This window comes from Phodopus roborovskii, unplaced genomic scaffold (assembly GCF_943737965.1).
Source record: "Phodopus roborovskii unplaced genomic scaffold, PHOROB, whole genome shotgun sequence".
In the NCBI taxonomy this organism is placed as follows: Eukaryota; Metazoa; Chordata; class Mammalia; order Rodentia; family Cricetidae; genus Phodopus; species Phodopus roborovskii.
Genome location: NW_026126485.1, coordinates 6185776 through 6202491, shown reverse-complemented (window position 1 = coordinate 6202491; position 16716 = coordinate 6185776). Strand labels below are relative to the sequence as shown.

At 38.4% G+C, this 16716-nt stretch overlaps 1 protein-coding gene across 1 annotated transcript in view; it reads left to right on the top strand.

The window, feature by feature from the left end:
* The window catches only part of Dip2c (disco interacting protein 2 homolog C), a 380164-nt gene that overhangs the window by 280235 nt on the left and 83213 nt on the right, over positions 1–16716 (top strand). The window contains exon 19 of the mRNA XM_051194770.1: positions 12866–13005. Coding sequence (XP_051050727.1) covers positions 12866–13005 — 140 coding nt within the window. The remainder of the gene's footprint in view (positions 1–12865; positions 13006–16716) is intronic.

Genomic DNA, 16716 nt, shown 5'->3' with positions numbered 1-16716 from the left:
ACTAAGAATACCTCTGCCAACACATGTTTGGGGAATCTCCAAGGCCTATGTTTTCAGGCATAGCAAGCATTCTCCAATTTGGCCGGGTGCTATTTAAAGGTGTGCAGCATTTTAGAAACTTCATTGTTCTAGTGTTGCCTATAAATGAGAACCCACGATAAACTTGACATCAAAATTAGCTCACTTCAAGGGATGTCATGCACTGCTAATATACATTCACATTTATTCTTTAGGTAAGTCAAACACTCCCAGCATGTCATCAACATGTATGACTCTGAGACTTTAGTTGACATGCTACATATCCTGTCCCTTAAAGGAGGGCTATAGTAACAGCTGGAATTTAGGTATGTCTTCTTCCAAGAGGTTTTAGGTTACCTGTATTTTTTAAACTAACTTCTGCTTTAGCTAATACTTCTATATCAGTAGCACTTGTAATACAATAAAAAGAAAAAAAAAACCCTCTTATTTCATCAGCTATGTCCCAACTTAGTTTCACAGGTCCTCTATTTGTTATCCTCTCCTCCAATTTCTGATGAAAGTATTTCAAGAATAACATCACTGAGACTTGGGGTCTGATCTAGGAGTCTTTGAGGACGAGATACTACCTCCTATTTTATAGATCCTGCCATTTTGGATTTTTGGATTTTTATTTATTTGCTTTAAGAAAAACAGTGTAAGAAAAATCTAAGATGGAAATCCCATTCATGCACTAGGGATGAATACTGGTTCCACTGCAAGAGGCTCCATAGATTGCCTAGCCCCTCACCCCACCCACAAACCTCACAGCCTGTAGGGAGACACATTCTAGAGAAGTGAAGAATGAAACTCAGTATGGTCTTTGCAGGCATTGGGTTGTAGCCTTTCAAAGACTGACCTTATCGTTTACTGTGACCTGTGACCTTTGCAATATGAATGAATTCTGTTGGCTGATAAACAGAGGTCAGGACTAGTGCCTAGAGCAGTGATTGTCAACCTTCCTAATGCTATGATCCTTTCATATAGCTCCTCATGTTGAGGTGACCTGCAACTACAAAATGATTCCATTGCTACTTCATAACTGTAATTTTTCTGTAAATATCTGACATGCAGGATATCTGATAGATGACCCCAAAGATGTCTTGACCCACTTGTTGAGAATCAACCACTGATCTAGAGGAAGAATGTATCATAAACATAAGGATAAATTGTATTGATGGAGGGTACAAAGTACATGGGGCTCCTGTCAAAAGAATGTGTTCTATTCACTGCAGGATTAAGGCCTGAACAATTGCTCAAGATATTGGGGAGATTCAGGTGGAAGCTGACTTCAAATAGAATAGCAAAGAATCAACAGGTTGATTGACTGCTTTTCACAGTGGCATTCTAGGTGACTAGGTATCATTCATTCCCTTCTTTTGAAGAAAATAGACCTTAGTGATTGAAAGCCCTGGTTTCTGTAAGCTGCACTTTCTACACAACCTAAGTTTACTCTCTTCTATGGCTGTAAAATAATCCCACTGTATATATGTGCCACATTTTCCTTATGGTTTTCTCTGTTGTTGGGCACCTAGGTTGTTATGAGTAGTGCTGCAGTCGACATTGATGAGTACTGAATATCTTTAGGAAACAAAGCATTTTTCCTTAGTTTAGATTTTGTCTTTTTCTCATTCTTCTTTTAATTTGTTATTGAATACATTTGATGAAAAGTAGTATACATACTTGCATTTGTTTCAACATTCAGTATGGATTGTTTCTATAATATGTTAACAGAGAAAAATGTCCTCTGGCTGATGTTTCATGTATTGTATCTTGTGGATAGGATAAGGATTGTTGTTTTGGGGAAATGAGCTGACACAAGTGACTCTCATTGCATTTGTGTTGACTGTATACCACCTTCTCCAAAACATGTACTGATTACTTGACATGAATTTTTCATGTGTACGAATTCTGTTGCTAGATTATTAGGTTAAAGAAAACCAGTTTTATTGGGGCTGGAAAGATGGCTTAGCGGTTAAGATCACTGGTTCTCTTCTAGACAACCTGGGTTTAATTCCCAGCACCCACATGGCAGGCATCTCACAACTGTCTGTAACTTCAGTTCCAGGGATCCGCTACTGTTGCACAGGCATACATGTTACCACAACAACAACTTACAGGAAAATTAAGTAATTTTTTTAAAAGGAAAAATAGCTTTGATATATCCTATGAAACTATTTCACCTGGGTCTATGGAAAAGTTTCATTAAAGATTTTAGTGCAAAGACAAAAATGGGGCTTTCTTAAATATCTCCTAAAGTACAATGTAGAAGGTATTGGCAATCCTTTTGTGTATTATTTTTCATTGCTTTCATTGTTGTTATCAAATACCTGACAAGAAGCAACTTAAAGGAGATATTTGTGTTGGTTCATGGTTTAAGGGGGCATGAACTGATGGTGGTGGTTTAAGGGGGCAGCTCACTGGTGATAGGAGCATGAAGCAGCTGCTTGCTTATTTCTCAGCAGACCAGGAAGCAAAGAGAGAGTAGAGAATGGTGGGACTCTGTTCTCTCATTTTCTCCCTTTTTATTCAATCCAGGATCCCAGCCCATGGGGTAGCTCTGCCCACATTTAAGGAGGATCTTCTATTTAACTTCTTCCTTCAGTTAATTTTCTCTGGATATGCCCCCTTGGACATACCCAAAGGTATCCAATGTGTTTCGTAATCCAATCAAGTTGACAGTTCAAATTAACCATGGCGTGTATTTTACATAATACGGTTTTAAAGGAAAACAAGCATTTGGCTGTTATATTTTGTTGTTCTGTTGTAGAGAAATTACTTCAGAGGACTAATTACTCTGTCTTGAAGTGTGTAGGAGGACTGACATTTCTTCTATGTTGTCATCTAAGCAAATTGTGTCTCATGTTTAATAATCTTCAGGGATAGCTTATTCTGCCCTGGTAATGAAGGAGAGATTGAACTTCCAGTAAACATTACAGTACAGCTGATTGCTTGTCTGGCTTTTAGTCCATTTAATTAAAAGATGTTCAATTATTATCCATGGTAATCAGTGAAGATAAAATTGCAGATGCATTTGTGGATTCTTGGTAGACTTTTAACCCTTTGACATATCTATTGCTTTGTGGTTCTTTTCTTTAATGAAAAAAGCAAAACAAACAAAAAGCAAGTACAAATCAAAAATCAGCAAGCTGGGTGAGTTATAGGAAAGTGATTTAGGTGGCACCTGCGTATGGGCCATTGGGTGCCATTGAGGATATGCCCTTGGATCAGACTTAGAGAGGTGTGAAAAGTCAGGTCTTCCAGGGCTTCAGACCTGGTGAGGTGGTTACTTAGTGAGGCCCACTAACTGTTGAGTATTTTACCATTTATCTCTTGTACAAAATAGAAAATATTGGAAGGTTATGGATCATGAATGGGTATGGATAATGAATGAAACTTCCAGTATTCTGCTTGATAGACAGACTGTAAGGATGCTTCTAAGTAACAGCAGAGGACCATGAGCAATAGGGAAAAGGAAAAGTCTGACAGGCAACCTTAGGGTGATATGCCTGGCTGTTAACTAATCTGGTCAGTGTTCTCAGATAAAGGCAGTCTCCAAGCAGAATTAGCAGTATTGGGGTGTCATGTTGAAGCTTTTAAAGAAAGAACAGAAGTTAACAAGAAGTAACAAGAGCATCACATGACCTCATCTTTATGTGTGTCTGTATGCATGCATCATTTACATGTGTTCCTAGCATCATGAGGGTCAGGCAGGTAACAGCAGGAAGTCATACAGTTATGTTCTGGCTTCCTATAGAAGATATTTATTTAGTAAGTTCTGTGGTATGGTTATTGTTAGAAACTTGGTCCTCAAACCCATGTGTTCATGGTGTCTGGAGGAAAGGCCTTTGGAGGATGATTAGGATTATTTCAGGTCACTGTCCCATGATGATAATAAAGGTTTTATAAGAAAAAAAAAAGTAGAATGTTAATATGCTTGTCCTATCTCGTCATGTGAGTCCTTCTGTCATGTTATGATACTTACAAGATACTTACCAGGCCCAGCAACCTGTACTTGGATTTCTTCCAAACCTCTAGAACTGGAAGCTCAACAAATCTCTCTATTCCGCATGTTGATCAGTTTGTATAACATTTTGTTTTAAGAAGAGAAAACAGACTGAGACACCCAAGTATTAAAAACTACAGTCACCATACCATAATATTTTGTATGCTCCCCTTTTCTCAAGGAAAATTGTAGAATCGAAAAATATTAGGGAAACATGGAATATGGTACCAAACTCATCAGAAGGATGAAGATCAATGATAAACAATTAATAGTAATCTATCAAGTGTCTCCCAGGCCCCTACTAGCCTGACATTCAGGTCTATTTTATATACAGGACACAGAATGTGAAACAGACTTGATTTTATTAGTTTTTTTTTTTTTACACTATCTCATGTTGTCCAAGCTGGCTTTGGATTCACTATGTAGTTGAGAATGGCATTGAACTCCTGGTATTCTTGCCTCTACCTCCCAAATACAGGAAATTGCAGGTATGCAGTATGCAGTATCAAACCCAGCCATATTTGACATCATTTTTAAATTTTTATGTGTATGGGTATTTAGCCTGTGTATATGGCATGGAAGCCAGAAGATGACGTCAGATCTCCTGGAATTAGAGTTAGGGATGGTTGTGAACTACCACATGGTTATGTGGAATTGAACCTGGGACTGCTGAAAGAGCAGTCACGTGGTCTCTGAGCATATCCCCACATGGTATTTGACTTTTTATGCTAGATTGTAATAATTTATTCAATTGAAAAATGTTTCTTAGGTTTTAAAAACAGGATTCTGCTTCAGTACCTTGATAATAGCAAAGAAAAGTAATGATAATATAAAAAAAGCAATCAAAATATAATTTCAGTGAAATAATGATGCCCTAGTCTCTACAATTATCTGCTTTTTGAAAAGTCACAAGATTAAAAGCTGGGAGAAAATCAAGAGGAAAAGGACAACCAAAAGGCAATATCTACCATCTGATACTCATCTAATAATGAAATTAAGTAGTTTCTTCCTGGGATGTAATCAGGGACACATAGTTGTAAAAAGAAAAAAAAAATTGTAAACCTAGTCCACAAATTAGCATGACTATTTCAAGGGCATTCATGATTACTTAAAAAAAACTGAATTGGAGAACCATGGTTTTGTTTTTAAAACACAGGAAGATAAAAAACAGTGTTTATAATTTTAAGTAAAAATGTAGGAAAATTATAAATAGTTCATCACAAAATATTTTAGAGATGAAAATTGCATCAATGAGATCCAGACTTGAGTAACACTAAGAGAACAGTTGCCTTCTGTTCAGTTTTCCTGACCACTTAGACTCTGACCACAAGGATTCTGTCACTTGCTGTCTTAGTTAGGGTTCCTATTGCTGTGAAGTGACACCATGACCATGACAACTCTTATAAAGGAAAACATTTAATTGGGGCTGGCTTACGGTTCTAGAAGCATGGTGACATACTGCTGAAGTAACTGAGAGTTCACATCTGGATCAGAAGGCAGCAGAAGAGAGTGAGCCACTAGGCTTGGCTTGAACTTCTGTAATCTCAGAGTCTACCATCTAGTAACATACTTTCTCCAACAAGACTATACCTACTCTAAGAAGGTCACAAAGCCAATAACACCACTCAATACTACTCTACAGGGCCATTTTCATTCACACCACCACACTAGGTTAAATTAAATTGCACTCAGAAGCTTATTATGGTAAAGAAGGAACATACACAGAGGAAAGAAACTAGCCTCCACCCTGTCCTTTCTGGTCTTATCACAGATAACTGCGAATACTTACAAAGTAAACCATTTCCTGTAGTTAAAGATTTTACCTTCTCAAGTCTTTACAACCTCCCCCAAACAATACTACCTTCTGGGAACCAAGTGTTCAAACACAAGAGACTAGAACACATTTCACATTCAAAGCATAACAGCATGTATTACTCAAATGAAAGGAGAGAAAGAACACTGCTTTGAGCTGATAGTGCATTGCTTTTATTTTGTAACTTCACTGTCTAAAGTTATAGCTTTAGTATCTGTTGCATTTTATCATGTCTTTCACACTAAACATTGAATTAGGGATTTTTTTTTCACCTTAAGTTTCTCCTTGCATTCAAAAAAATTCCCCACAAATACTATTTGTTAAAATAAATATCTGCTTTCTAACCTTCAAAGCAAATGGATATATGATGGTAACTTATTATGAGTCATTTTCCTTCAGTTTAAAAAGATCCCTCTAAAGAAGATTGATAGTCAGTGGAGATACTCTGTATCTGCACACTGCTTGGTGACTTGGGCACTTAAAAATGCTAGCTTACATCATCTGGGGGGGGGGGAAGCCTTCAGTACTGGTTTTGTGACTTTAGAGCAAAGCAGAAGTCCTAGAAAAAGTACCTCTTTCCTAGCCCTGCTTAGCAGTCCCAAAGAAATCCTCAAGTGAGTTGCAAGGTACCATCTTAGTGATTGACTTACTAGAAGCCTAGACATTTTCTCACAGTGGCAGCATTGCCGAAGCTACTTTGGACTACTTGCTGAGTCTCACATATTCTGACTGGCTTCTAACTTGCTATGTAGCCAAGGCTGGCTTTCAACTCCTGGTTCTCCTGCTTTTGCCCTCACATTCTCTGATTAGGGTTGACAGGCATTAGTGCCACCACACTCAGGTGAATGAGCTAGTTTGATACTACCACATGGAGCACACTGTCCATGAGGAGACATTTCTTCATTCCAGGGATGGAGCCACATCTTGCTTACTGTCTCAGCATCAGTACCCTGGTCAGCTAGTCTCCTTTGGAGGTTTTTGGTCTCTGTATGTCTCCATCTCCTTACTGTTTACATATTGGCTTTGTGTGGTCTGGGAATGAAGAAGTACCTGCATCGTAGGTCTGTATCCATCTGCTTTGAGTATTTGAAAATATACCAGATGACTCAGTGATGAAGACCTGTGGCTTCTCTTCCAAAGGACCAGGTTTCAGTTCCCCTCATGGACATGGCAGCTCATAACTGCCGTAACTCCAGTTTCAGGGGATCTCATACCTTCACACAGACAGAAAGACATACAAGCAAAACCTCATGTACACTAAATAAATAATAAATCTTTTAAGTAAAAGAAAATATATACCTGATACATAGCTGGAATTCAAGAAATCCTAACTGCTTATTATTGTGTATGTGATCTGTAATGAACAGTTATATAGAAATAGTGCAGTGACTGACTGTTAAAGACAAGTGGAGGGAAACATGTTATTGTCCACATTTGTTTCCTTCCCCCAAATAACCCACTATTTCTCAGTTGAGAATTTCTCCATTGGACATTCCCTAAATACACTCAGAAAGATGAAAGACCTTTGTTTTTATCTTCTTTTGCAAATAGTAAGTGAATGACAGATGGCAGCAAGGCTTTCCAGATGTAGCCACCTTTAGTCTATAAAGCCCTGGAAAAAGGAATCATCATGACTGCGAATTATTTACGCACCTCTATTTATTTAGTGTTGATGCTTTTTGAGGCTTGCCTGGCTCTGCCTGTTGTTGGCAATAACAAACTCTAGTTTAAAATTTATAGTAGCAGCCAGGGTATCTGAATCTTCTTCGAATCCCCCAAGACAGCGCCCCTTACCAGCAGGAAGTAGTTTGGAAAGAACGATGCCCAAATTCCCAAATATTGTGTATAAATGTTTGTTTTCATTTAATTGGACTGTTATATAAAATTAAATAAAATTAAAAAAATTTATAGTAGCTATTTCTTCAAATATTATATAACAAGATTAGCTAATAGCTTATCAAGTACTTTACAGAGACTAGAAATGCCATGAAAAGGGGATGAAATGCTGAGCATATTCTTAAGTAGTACATACACAGATTGAAGTCATTTACCTTAGAGCATATTTCTTATTTCTTATTGCCAAGGTTGAAATGCTACTTTCTGTTTCTTTTAAGTTGCTTTTTATACATTATTGCACCATAGTGTACAATGCATAGCTGCGTATTTTCTTCCTTCCATACTTCTAGATAGAGAAACCTTTTAACATTCCTAGAAATTGCTGAACTCACTCTTTTTGAAGCTTGTTCTTTGTAGGCATGCATTGCTGCAGTCCTGAGAATATTCTGCCATTTTTGAGCTGAGTCTGAAGGTTGAAAAATGGGTCTCTGTCTTTATCAGCCATTGTTCACTTTGTTCATATTGATTATTGCAGTAAGTGTTTTGAATCTGTCTGGATTCTGCTTATCAGCACTACTTTTTTTCCATTTAGCCATCTCTTTTTATCTCCTTGGAGTATTGTTATTTCCTTGAATACTAAGTGATAGAAAAAGATATAACTCATTTATTAATCCATGTGATTTGAATGTGAACTGGCCCCATGCATTTGAACACTTGGTCCCCAATTAGTGGTGTTGTTCAAGAATGTAATGGAATTATTAGAAAGTGGAGCCTTGCTGAAGGAATTAAGTTACTGAGGGTAGGCCTAGGAGTTTCATATTCTGACTTCCCTTCCTGTTTGTTCACTCTGTTTCTGGACTACTGATGAAAAGCAACCAACCAGCCTTATACTACTGCCACCATGCCTTCTACAGCATAATGTACAGTATTCCCTCTGGAACTATGAGCCAAAATAAACCTTTCCTCTCTTAAGTTGACAAAGTTAAGGTACTCATCATAATAACAAATTATAAAAACAAGCCTAATATAATCATCAAGAAACACAACTGAAACAAGGAAGCTAAATGCTGCTTTTATCAATTTAGTAAATAAAATTAATGGTGAGACACTAGTAAGATACACATTCTTGAGGCTACATGCATTTGATACTTGAGCTATGGTCATGATCTAAAAATAACCTCTCCTCATTTCTGCACAGGGTTACTGTAAAAGAAATATATGAATACATATAAGTAAAACTGTATTCATCCAGTGCTGCATACAGGTCTAACCAATAAGAAAATGCTAGTGTATTCCATTCTGTTAGAGGGAAAGCAAGGTCATATATTCTTTTCAAAATGCTTTTAGGATTCCTTAAAATTTTAAGTATAGATACTTATTTCATTATCTGACTACATATGTATCTTACACATATATTTCCTGCTTTATGTGGCTTTTTTATTACTCTATTTGTTCTACTACTATTTTTTCATTTTTGAGACAGGGTTTCTTTGTGTAACTTTTATCTGTCCTGGAATTAACTCTGTATACCAGGTTTACTTTGAAATCACAGAGATCTATTTGCCTCTGTCTCTCCAGTGTTGGAATTAACCCTGTCTTTTAAAAAACCATTTTATTCTTTTTTTCTCTCCCAAGCCTAAATATGTTTTAAAATACACTGTAAAACTTGAGCGGTTTTTCTTAATGTGAATCTGTCTTTAATGTAAATCTTTATCTTTTTGTGTTCACAAGTCTTTTATCTGGTAAACAACAACATTGCTAAAATGAAAGCCACAGCTGTATTAGCCTCGGACTGTCCAAGATGGCGGCGGGTACTTTTACTGCCAGAACTGAGAGCTGTGCTCACTGCCTTGGTCTATGCTGCCATCCAGCAGCATGTTGCCAGCTTGAAGATGTGGTCACTGCCATTGCCAACTCTCATACATATCATTTAGTTGTTAGCAGAGCTCTTTAAAAGCTGTGTGGGGTTTTGCCCCTTTTGCTGAGTCAGGAAACCTCCCTTAAAGGAGCTGCACAAGTCTCTGCTTGTCTCTAGCAAAACAGAGGATAACCCAGAAAATGCTGCTACCAAGAAGCCTTGCTTCTCTCCGTTCTTTTGTTTCCAAAACTATTTTTTAAGCTTTTGTTAAGTTTTAAGTGGAAGTTCTCAGGTCCATGTTTGGCGCCATTATGTTATGAGTAGGTTTTCCCTGCCAGTCTAGTCCCACCACCTTTCCAGTCCCAAATAAGACACAGAGATGCTGTATTAGATATAAAGCTGTTGGCCTGTTATTATCATTGCTTATTGGCTAGCTCTGTCTTAATTATTAACCCATTTCTATTAATCTAAGTATTTCCATGTGGTCTTATCTTACCGGAGAAAGGCCCCGCCATTATTCTCTCTCAATCCACCATCTTGAATCTCCTCCCCCTACTTCCCCTCTCCTCCTGGTCTCCTAGTCCCTTTTCATACGCCATTTTGTAAGTCTTTAAGGAAGAAAACTCTGGGAACTTTTCCTCTGCCAAGCAAGGGAATCTATTATATATAGTAAGTGATAGTGGACTGTGTTAAAGTAAAGTTAGTATTAATCACTTCTGAATCAGTTATAACTTAATAATATTGCAACTAAGGTAATAAACCACATATTGTTGGACCTTAAAAGTATGCTACCATGTTGGCTTCTATGTAATCCTCTCCCTTTTATTTCTAAGAGTATGTTAGTATCTTAGGCTGTCATAACAAAGTGTAGCTGGCTGTCTTTATTTAAAAAAAAATGAGATGATTCTCTCCCCCTGGAATCAGAAACCCAAAGTCAACTGTTCCTTCAAGGACCTTGGAGTGCATCTGTCATAGGTCTACCTACAGTTGCTGGAAGTAGCCAATAGCCAGGGCATCCTTTCACTTGTGTGTTAGTGTATTCTGCTTCTGTCTTCATTAGACATTCAGCTTTGCCTATGTTTCTTTGAATATCCTGAAGACATCTGTAATTAAATTTAAGGTCTACACTTAGGTATTATAATCCTATATTGTTGAGTATGGGAAGGTTCTGTTTCTAAATAAAGTTAGCATAGGTACCAGGAGGATTGTCCTTGAGGGCAAACAATTTAGCTCACAGCCAGCTCTAAGGAATTTTGTTGTTCTTTTATTGTTGGGCTGAGTCTTATGTATCCTAGGCTGGTCTTGGACTTGGTATATGTAGCCAAGGATGGATTTGAATTCCTTTTTCTCCTGCCTCTACCTCCCAAGTACTGAGATTGAAAGCATATGCCATGGCACCCAACTTATGCAGAGCTACAGATTGTGTGGTCTAGGCAAGCAATGTTCCAACTGAACTACTTCCTCAGTTTTAGTCCTATGGCTTTTAATTCCTGGCTTGCACATGAAATCTTTGTGGAGTGTTGTCATGGGGTAGGAAAAGGATGGTAGTCATTTTAAATGAAAACAAACATTTATAGACAATATTTGGGAATTTGGGCATTGTTCTTTCCAAAGTACTTCCTGCTGGTAAGGGGCGCTGTCATGGGGGATTCGAACAAGATTTAGAAATCCTGGCTGTAGTCTGTCAGGCTGCTTTGTCCAGCTGTTTTGAATGTAGGATCACCTGGTACTCTGTTTCAGGTGGTCTGGCTTGATCAAACCACATTAGTCTGGAAGGAATCCACATCTTTTCATTTTCTGTGGAAACAAAAATAGAAATCCTTTTTCCCGCTTATTAATTCTTATAAATAGAATAATTACATTTCCTGACACTTTTGTATTTTTTAACATCCAACTACTTGATACACGTAAGAGCTTCTTTTGCAATTTTTAACTTTTATGCTATCCCATATTTTAACTTTTACTTCTTTAGCTTCTTGATAAACCTTCACAGTATTCTAATGTCCAACCATAAACTCACGTTTATAGACAAATGTAGAGATTTTAAGGCCCCTTTAAAGATTTTTCCCATGGAAAATTATAGAAGCAGGGCCCATGAGGTAGGTAGGTTCGGTAGGTAGAGATACTTGTCATTAATCCTAACCCCCCCCCCAAGTTTAATCTCTGCAATCCACACAGTGGGAGAAGTCCTTCACATGCATGTCATAGCACACACATGACCCCATACATACACAATAAAATATAGTAAAAAAAAAGGGGGGGGGAATTATAGAAAAAAAAAAAATGGGATTACCAAAATGGTGATCTTTCACTTAGTAGACATAAATCTTTAATTGCTGAAGTCTATAATCTTGAACTTTTTCTTTAGCACACTTATTCATCAATAGGTTTTTATTGCTAGGTACGGTTCCAAGAGTAGATAGAATGCAGAAATGAATAACCTGCCTGCTTGTTCTTGGGAATGGCAGAGTTTGATGGAGTAAGGCTTACACATAATCACATGCTCAAGGCTCTGGAAATGAGAGTGGTAGACAAATACATTTTTATTAGACTAGTTAATTCTAGTCTCATAATTAAGAAAACCTCTGAAGGAATGTTCCAAAGGAAGAAAACAATGAGAAACCCCACAGTGGGTAAGAGCTTGGGTCTTAGAGAGAGCTGTTTGAAGACCGGGGAGTTACTGATGTTTTAGTTCTTAGAGTCTGCTGGCAACAGGGGAAAAACAGACATGGTCATCATTTCAGAACTGTGCCTTGTCTAAAATCCATACTTTCTAAACCATAAAGTGTTTTTTTACAGCATACCTGTCATCTAAGTAATTGTCCTACCCAGCTTGGATTCTTGCATATGAAATTGATTAAGTTTAGACAGCATACATCTGACTGAACTGAGGCTGACCAGCCAGGATGCCCACCTTTTCTGTTCTCTGAGTTTATGTATATTGCTTAGAATTGTTTTTCTCTCTTGTTCACCATTTACAAGACTTGGAAACCAGACCTCACAAAGAGCAGAAAGGACATCATGAATCAGTGAGTTTATCTATTATGACCAGTATCCTGAGGGAATGTGAGGAGGGTAGAGGATCTAGTACTACCTTCACATTCTAAGGCATTTCTAGTTAGCCTGAGAACTCTGGGATCAACTCCTGGATAGAACCAATACTGAGTAAACAGGAGGCAAGTGCTCCTCAGTGCTGGCACAGATGGTAGCCAGCTCCTCTCCAGAAGATCCCTATTCATACCTGACTATATGTGTACATGTGTATGTGAAGATGTGCACATCTAAAAGTAGAATGGTTTGTTTTCTTGCACATACTCAGCTAAAACTACCCTTTTAGGCCCACAGATGACAGCAACCAGCCACCAGGGCGGGGTGTGCTATCCATGCATGGGCTGACCTATGGTGTGATCCGAGTGGATTCAGAGGAGAAGCTGTCGGTGCTCACAGTGCAGGATGTTGGCCTTGTCATGCCTGGAGGTGAGTACAGCTCTGAAGTGCTTAGTTTGAGTTTTTACCGTTGCAATAAAACATACTATACACAGCTTGGGAATGAAAGGTTTTATTTGGTTTATCAATTCTGGGTTACATTTCATTAGGGAAGCCAAGGCAGGAACTCAAACAGGGCAGGAAACTGGAGTCAGGAACTGATACAGAGAAGCTAAGGAGATTGCTGCCTATTGTCTTGCTCCCTTAGGCTTACTATATCTGCTTTCTTATAGAAACCAGGACCACCAGCCTAGAGGTGCTCTACCCACAATGGGCTGGGCCCTCCCACATCAATCAATGATTCAGAAAATGCCCTGCCGACTTGCCAACAGCTGAATCTTACTGAGACATCTTAATTGAGGTTCCCTCCTTTCAGATGACTGTAGCTTATGTCAAGTTGGCATAAAACCAGCCAGCACAGGTATGAAGTAGGCAGTCCTAGCATGGCCTCCTGATTCATCAGTTGGTATATGCTTTTTGAACAAAGGTTAGCATCTTCTCTTCCTTTCCATCCATTTCCCTTTATATGATATCTTGGGTTCAACACTGGAACTCCTAATATTTGGATGTTTCTGATTGATCTTCAGACACCAAAAGCAATATTCTCTCTCCCAAGAAAATAAAATAAAAAATATTCATAGATGAAGGAAATCTATCCTCTGGAACCCTTTTCTCCAGGAAGGCATTATGGACTGACTCTGTACCCCTACACTGGTCCTTAGCTGCTATCTTTTTTTGCAACTCACACCCCCTCTTCAACCATCCTGACTCAGCCCAAGCTGGACTCTAAAGCTCAGCCTTATGGAAGGCTTTGAGCAGTATATATGAAACCTGAGGAAGAGTTTTTGTTATTTGTGAATCTACTGTTTAGCATGAAAGCAGTATAACGAGTAACTTGACTGAAGAGATAATACTGTGTCATATCCTCGCCTTCCTATCTAGTCCCTCCAGCCCCTCATATAATGTGCTTTGGTGCTTCTGAGCCACATACTAGATTATGGCCCATGTTCTTATTTGTTGAATATTGTTCCTGATTCCTGTTTCACAGGGCCACACATCAGCATTTTTGTCTTCAATTTCTGTCTTCCAGCATGGAGCCACATTTCTGTCTCAGAGTTCCTGCGCAGAATCTAGGCCTCCTTCTTTGAAGTCCCTCCATGCTCCTTCACACAATAGAGTGACAAGACCATGAAAGCACTCATTGTTATATGTCTAGTTATACTACATAACTGCATATAGCCAATTAGCTTCTCATGGGATCAGGATGCAATCTGAGTACTGGGTCAAAACCTAGTGGATAAAAGGCCACATTGCCCTCATGGATTCACAGAGAGATAGATTTTTCACACTGCCTTTCTATAAGGGATGGTCTTTTGGCTAGTTCAAAGTATAACAGAAATAAAGCCTGGCTTTTGTGCTTCTAATTCTTTATAGCTTTCTAACTGTTTCCATTCAACCTGCTCTCATGAAAGCTCTTTTAGAGTCAGAGCAACTTAGGACTCTAAACTCCAAATTCAGGCTGTCTCAGACTCATTGCCCTCTTCCCAGGATTAGCCAGACCATCTAGCTCTGTTGCTTTATTTCTTTACAAAATCAAGCAAACTAGTTTTTAAACAAATAGATTCCCACGCTGAGGCATCAAAAGATTCAGGTGGCATAACAATGAAAAATTGTTTTGTTCACTCAAGTACCTACAGCATCACAGGCTTCTTTTCAGAAATTTCTACTCAGAAATACTTCATAGTATAGTATTATATCAAAGAAACACAGCCCACATCTATGTCTACTTGTATATTGTCTTTCTTGGATTTGGGCTTTTTAAATGCAATTATAGGAAATAGTACCACCACGTTTTCTGTCTTATGTTCATTTGTTAGCACATAAACAGTCTACTTCTTTGCATGCAGTGCAGTATTGCACAGTTTGAATGCACAATATATACCTTCCACAGTTGGAGTTGTACCCTGTTGTATTCTGATGTGAAGGACTACATCTAAGCTTTACTCTACAAGGGTATAGGAATATAATGAAAAAATTCTCAGAAATTAAGTGTTTCTTTTTCATTATTAAGAATTTCATGCTTACATAAGCTGTTTTTGATGAAATCTACCCCCATTCCTTTCTCTGCAATTCCGTCATATGCCCCCAATTCTCTCCCCCTCCCACTTTACTTCCAACTTCATATGCTCTTTCTCTTTAAATTTTTGTATGTGTATGAGGGTTTTACCTGCATGTGTGTCTGTCTACCATATGTATGCTTGGTGCCCAGGGGAAGCTAAAAGTAGATATTGGGTCCCTTGTAGTTTCAGATGGTTGTGAACCACCATGTGAGAACAGAGAACCAAATCTGGGTCATCTGTAAGAGTAGCTAGTGCTCTTATTACTGAGTCATTTTTCCAGTTACCTCTTTTTAAACCTGCTGAGTCTACTTAGTGCTGCCTGTATGTACATGGGTATAGGGTCATCATGAGCAGCCATTCAGTGACTATTCTTGAAGAAAAACCTCCTCTTCCCCCCTGCATCGCCATTGGTTACCAGTAGCTTCTCAGCTCTAGGGGTAGAACTTTATAAACCTCTTCCCCTATCCATGCTGGGATTTTGGCTGACTCAATCTTAGTTGTAGGTCTTGTGTCTGCTTCAAGGGCAGCATGCCCACATAATTTTGATCATATTCAATTGTTACCAGAAAGCTTGTAAGAACTCATACTCCTGGCAGTGATGTGTGCTAATCCCACTTTCTTTCTGCCTTTCCCATCTTGATGTTTTCTAGTCTGATAAAACATTTTGGTCTACTTTTGGTTTTTGTTTATTGTGGTTTCTGCTACTAGAAATTGAATCCACACCCTCACATTAGGCTAGCATGCTACCATTGAGCTGTCTCCCAAGCCTTTCTAGTACATTTTTTGTGTTTTGTTTTATTTCTTGAGACAGATGAGGTATTTCTACATAGCCCTTGATGCCCTGAAACTCTATGTAGACTAGGCTGGCTTTGAATTTGCAGAGATTCGCCTGCCTCTGCCACTTGAGTGTTGGCATTAAAGGTCTGTGCCACTGTGTCTGGCCCTTTCCTGTATATTTTACTTTAAGGCAATGTTTTACTAACTTCACTAGACTGACCTTGAACTCACTTACTAATTTACTCTGCTTTTTTATGTAGTTTGGATGTATATTTTTCTATTTATGAGTCAGTTTAGCTTTTCATGTTTTTTTTTTTTTTTTAATTCTATTTCTTAGATGTAATGCCAGCCTCTGGAGGTTGTAGAATTGGCTGACACTCAACTGTCACTGGCTATAAACATCACTTGCCCAAGACAGTAGTCCCGTTTCCCTAGTCAGGCTTATCGTAGGATGATGGTAGGTAGGATGTTGGAGTCACATAGACATCAAGTAAGTGTGTGAGTCACAACTTAAAGAAAATTTAGCATTGTCAAATGTGTACTTAAAAGGCTGAAGAGGGAAGGGCTCAGTTGGCAAAGTGCTTACTGTGATCAGAGTTTGCATCCCCAAAACCTCTTTAAAAATCTGCCACAGCAGTATAATCCAGGTGCAGGGAGATGTTGAAGGTAGGAACAAGTAAACCCATGGAGCTCACTGGCCAGATAACATAGCTGAAATAATGAGCTCCAGGTTCAATAAGAGACCATGCTTCATAAATAAATAAATAAATAAATAAATAAATAAATAAATAAATAAGGTGGAAGA